Source organism: Helianthus annuus, chromosome 1 (genome assembly GCF_002127325.2).
Source record: "Helianthus annuus cultivar XRQ/B chromosome 1, HanXRQr2.0-SUNRISE, whole genome shotgun sequence".
Classification (NCBI taxonomy): domain Eukaryota; kingdom Viridiplantae; phylum Streptophyta; class Magnoliopsida; order Asterales; family Asteraceae; genus Helianthus; species Helianthus annuus.
This window is the reverse complement of record NC_035433.2, coordinates 76,475,206-76,481,130: the sequence shown is the minus strand read 5'-3', so window position 1 is coordinate 76,481,130 and position 5,925 is coordinate 76,475,206. Positions and strand designations below refer to the sequence as shown.

Here is a 5,925-nt window from a genome sequence, read left to right as displayed (position 1 = left end):
AAAGGATCGTCCGACTCCGATTACCCAACGGCAAACACCTAACTGTATCGGGAGACCGCACTGACAAGACTAAGGACCTCATCACGATAGCAAAAGCACATAAATGCCTAAGGAAAGGGTATGTTGCATTTTTAGCATATGTCGTAAACACTACAAAGAAGCAGAAGGTCGAGGACGTGCCAGTAGTACGAGAATACCCCGAAGTGCTTCTCGATGAGCTCCCGGGACTACTATCGGATAGACAGGTTGAGTTTCGCATTGACCTAGTTCCCGGTACATCACCAATTGCTAAGTCGTCGTACAGACTAGCACCGACAGAAATGCAAGAACTCAAGAAGCAACTACAAGAGTTGCTTAACTAGGGGTTTATCCAACCTAGTTCGTCGCCATGGGGAGCACCCATCTTGTTTGTCAAGAAAAAAAATGGCACGATGCGCATGTGCATCGATTATAGAGACTTGAATAAAGCCACTATAAAGAATAAATACCCTTTACCCAAGATCGACGACTTGTTTGATCAATTACAAGGGGCAAGCTATTTCTCTAAAATAGACTTGAGGTCTGGATACCACCAAGTGAAAGTTGCACTAGAAGACATACCTAAGACTGCCTTCAGGACTAGGTACGATCATTATGAATTTTTGGTAATGCCATTTGGATTAACCAACGCACCTGCAGTGTTCATGGACCTCATGAACAGGGTTTGTAGACCTTACCTCGATAAGTTTGGGATCGTTTTCATTAACAATATCCTTATCTACTCTAAGAATGAGGTAGAACAAGAACAACACCTGAGAGCAGTCCTTGAATTGCTCAAGAAAGAAAAACTCTACGCAAAGTTCTCTAAGTGTGAATTTTGGATACGTGAGGTGCAATTTCTAGGCCACGTGATAAATAAACATGGAATACAAGTTGACCCTGCAAAGATCAAGGCCATCAAGAAATGGGAAGTACCGAAGAATCCCACTGAAATCAGAAGATTTCCGAGGTTAGCAGGCTACTGTAGAAGGTTTATTCAATATTTCTCAAAGATTGCAACACCATTAACCACACTAACCCAAAAAGCCTCTAAGTTTAATTGGGGACCTAAACAAGAAGAAGCCTTTAACACATTAAATCATAAGTTATGTAGCGCCCCAATACTGTCACTTCCTGAAGGAACGAAAGATTTTACCGTCTACTGTGATGCATCTCACTATGGTATGAGATGTGTACTCATGCAAAGAGGCAAAGTGATTGCCTACGCCTCTAGACAGTTGAAGATTCATGAACGGAACTACACAACCCATGATTTGGAACTTGGTGCCATAGTGTTCGCATTGAAAATTTGGAGGCACTATCTTTACGGTACAAAGTGCACTATCTATAGTGACCATAAAAGTTTAAAACATATATTTGAGCAGAAGGAGCTCAATATGCGTCAGAGACGATGGATGGAGTTATTAAGTGATTACGACTGTGAGATCCAATATCATCCAGGTAAGGCAAACATAGTAGCAGATGCTCTAAGTAGAAAAGAGAAACCCCAACCAATAAGAATTTGTGCAACCAGAATAGAGGTTAAAACTAGTCTCTTAGATCAAGTTAAGAATATACAACAAGAAGCCTTAAAAGAGAATCATATTGTAAAAGAAAGAATGATTGGGAGACTGAAGCTACTGACAATGGGAAATGATAATATCCTTAGGTTCAACAATAGGATATGGGTTCCTAATTTTAGAGGACTGCAGGATACAATCTTAGAGGAAGCTCATAAGTCTAAGTATTCCATTCACCCTGGCAGTGACAAGATGTATAAGGATTTAAGGAGAGATTATTGGTGGCCAGGAATGAAGCGATCTATTGCCCATTATGTGGAAAAGTGCCTTACATGCCTTAAGGTGAAGGCAGAACATCAAAAACCCTCTGGATACTTGCAACAACCAGAGATTCCAGAATGGAAATGGGAGAAAATCACCATGGATTTTATCACGAAGCTCCCAAGGTCAAGTCACGGTTATGATACTATTTGGGTAATAGTGGACAGACTGACCAAGTCTGCACACTTCGTGCCAATTCGTGAGGACTATAAGATGAACAAGCTAGCTCTAATTTACATCAAAGAAATAGTCTCACGACATGGGGTGCCTGTATCGATCATATCAGACAGAGATAGTCATTTCACATCTAAATTCTGGCAAAGTTTCCAACAAGAGTTGGGAACCAAGCTTAATCTAAGCACTGCATATCATCCTCAGATGGATGGGCAGAGTGAACGGACTATTCAGACATTAGAAGATATGCTTTGGGCTTGTGTAATTGACTTTGGTGGAAGTTGGGACACTCATCTACCACTCATCGAATTTGCTTACAATAATAGCTATCACGCCAGCATCAAAGCTGCACCTTATGAAGCTTTATATGGAAGAAGGTGCCGAACTCCTATCTATTGTACGGAAGTAGGGGAAAGTCAACTACCAGGACCAGAAATCATTGTGGAGACCACAGAAAAGATCCAGCAAATAAAAGAAAGGATGAAAAATGCTCAAGATCGACAAAAGAGTTATGCAAATCAGAGGCGTAAACCCCTAGAGTTCCAACTAGGGGATAAAGCAATGCTTAAGGTATCACCTCTGAAAGGAGTGATTCAGTTTGGAAAAAAGGGAAAGTTGAAACCCCGATACATTGGGTCGTTTGAACTAAAAACCAAAGTAGGACCAGTGGCTTATCGTCTAAAACTTCCTGAACAACTGGCAGGAATACATAATACTTTTCATGTATCAAATTTAAGGAAGTGCCTAGTGGACGAAGCCCAACAAATACCCCTGGAAGACGTACATGTTGATGACAAACTCAACTTCATTGAAGAACCACTACAAATCGAAGATAGGAAGGTTAAAAAGCTACGCAAGAAGGAAATCCCGTTAGTCAAAGTCAAGTGGAACGCACGTCATGGACCCAACTTTACATGGGAATTAGAAAACATAATGAAAGATAAGTACCCTCATCTTTTTAAGTGATGACAAATTTCGAGGACGAAATTTTTGTAAGGAGGGAAGGATGTAATAGCCCGAACCTTAATGTACTGGTTATAAACGTATGAATTATGTAATTTATATTTCATATATTGTTAAATGAGTAAGATGATTGTGTGAAAGGTGAAATATCTTGACAAGACATGGCTAATATAGGAGACCGTTTAATATTAATAATTAAATATATTATTTTTGACCTTACTCCGTTTTTAATGAAACTTAGGTTAAAACGTAGATAAAAATATGCTCGTGCCGTAGATAGTTTTAAGGTATGCTCTCGTTTACGTTTATGTTTAGCTATTTATTTTTTGATTTTAGTAGTTAACAGGAGTATTATTATTAGTAGTAATATTATTATTAGTAGTGGTAATGTTAGTACTATTTTTAGGTACCAGGGTTATTGCCAGGGGCAGGTATTGGGTAGCCTAGCCTTAGTTAAGCATAGACTGATCAACCATGCTTAAACAAGGCAGCACTAACCAATATCCAACCATGATAATGACTAGTTAGGTGTACTATTACCTAACCTAGGATTATGTAATTGTGTCAGGACCTTGAGACATAACCTAGTCGTACTAGCGGCTGTTAAGCAATTGCTAATCAGGTGAGTCATCATACTTGTCTTTTAAACTGTGATAGTATACTCGTCCATAACTGGTAATAATGAGAATGCTGCAGTATGCATGTGTTAGTAGGGGTATATGGGATCCTATTATGCTTAATGAGGTGTGTCACTCTGGGAAGAGTAATAAGGTGTTGTACCCACAGGCACTTCTTGCTTATAAGGTCCAGCGACATACACTCATACCTATGTGACGGCCGTAGGGAGACACAGCTGGAGGACCAGTATGTCTCTTGTACGGTGGTTTGTGACAAGTCAAATGTGACCTATAAGGTTCAATGAGGCCCAACCTGACTATAATGTGGTCACATGCCCATATTGTGTATGCATATAATGTAAACAGTGGTCTGTCTTTATAAAAATTGTATAGTATGAGCTCACTAGTATATATCTGACATCGTTTTGAGTATACTTATCTCAGGTGAGTCATGAGGAAAGCTATAGGAACTACTTGACAGTTGTGGAGTTTTAGAAGATCAAGGAGTTCTTAGTTGCCAAAAGATTGTAAATAAATAAAGTGTTGTACTTAGACTATTATAAGTTTTAATGAAAGTTTAGTTTGTTTCCGTTGTAAGTGTATCAATTGTGCGTAATCACCCGGGTTACGGGGTGGGTGTTACAGTATAACTAGTTATGCGCGTAAAAATGGGCTCGGAAGATCGGTTGGGTCTAAGACAAGTCCGAGGTGTCAAAATATATTTTATATCATTATATATTCTGTTTGAAAGTCAGAATGTTGATTAATTTAGCTTAAACCCATTTATTTAGCCATTTTGACGGAAAATGGCATAGTTGTCATCTTGAATAAATTTCAGGGGACGGAATTTCCTAAAGTAGGGGAGACTGTAACGCTTCGCTTTTTAGTACTTTTCTTATTTAGAAAATCTGTTTGTATTTCTATTTTTGTAAACTTGTAATCTTGTTGTATTCGTATTTCCTATTCAAGCATTGTAATCCGAGACTTTGATCAAAATAAAACTCGATCATTTTATACATACTTGTTACATACTTGTTATACATGCAAACTTGAATACATACTTCTACGCAAACTCATACTTGAAATACATGCAACATCAGTTTATAAATACATTTTATTCATACACTATACATATAAACCACACTTGTATGCTTGAAATACTTAAAACCGGCTAAAATACGCGAAAACAGTCGAACCTGGCCCTTCAAGCGACTGGACAAACCTCCTCATGCGAAGAGCCCATCCTCTTCATGCGACTGGCTCAACCGTCCTAAGCTCACTCATTCCAACCCTCACTCGTCCCAATCTCACTCGCACAAACACTCGCTCAGCCTATAAATACGAACCTTCACCCTCACTTCACACCTTCCACTCATTCCGAAATTCTATCAACTCATTGAAATTATACACTTCGAGCAGAGCATCTCAGAAACTTCTAAGTGAGTTCTAGCTCACTTACTTATCAATCCTTCTTTCTTTTCCTTGGATTTCTTCTACCTTTTTCTACATTTTCGTCAATCCTTCATAGCTTGGATAACCTCTGGATGTTTCCACAGATTAGCCTTGGCAGTCTAGTAAGGAAACTTGCCACTTTGAGGTCCAAGATAAAGGATGAAGTTTTACTTTTATTCAAACTTTTATAAAATTAACTTTTTTTAGTTCTAGTACTTGGCGAAATCTTGAACCCACCGAGCTCACAGCTAAATCCACAGTTGTGGGTTAGTGTAGAGGTTGATTAGCCAAGAAACGAGTCTGTTCAAACAAAACAGAACCTACTCGTTCAAACATAGACCATTCGTGCGACTAAGCAAGTCCACTCGCGTGACTGAACAGCCTGTTCGCGCGACTAGACATTCCATTCGCGCGAAGGGACTCTCTGATAATTACGGTCCGGAAAAATCCTAAGTGTTGAATGTTATCTCGGATCCCTATTTTCAATATGGGTGAATCTGTGTTTAACAGAAGTGTGAACTGTGGAAGCCTTGGCTTTCTAATCTAGTTCCACCGCCTTACTTGGACTTGCAAACGAACACTCAAACAGTCTCCTATACTCAGAATAAGTTAACCCCACCTCGCCTCCAAACTTGCCATGTTGGGAATGACACGCCCGTGTTGTCCTTGTTCGGCTGTATGGTGTATGTATCTATTATCTGTTATATTCATAACCAACCGGTTTGTTAACGATGTTCATAAACTTGTGCTTTGGTGAAACATATAATGAGGTGTTCTCCCTCTATACATAACTTCCATGAACTCTTTGACTTACTGGACTATTATTATAACTATATAATATAAAATATAACATAACCGAA

General features: G+C 39.1%; 1 protein-coding gene across 1 annotated transcript; it reads left to right on the top strand.

The window, feature by feature from the left end:
* The first annotated feature begins 2,513 nt into the window (after positions 1–2,513).
* Positions 2,514–2,999, top strand: LOC110913098. The gene has a single exon (XM_022157984.1). The coding sequence runs from the start codon at positions 2,514–2,516 to the stop codon at positions 2,997–2,999; it is 486 nt and encodes a 161-aa protein (XP_022013676.1).
* Positions 3,000–5,925: the final 2,926 nt, after the last annotated feature.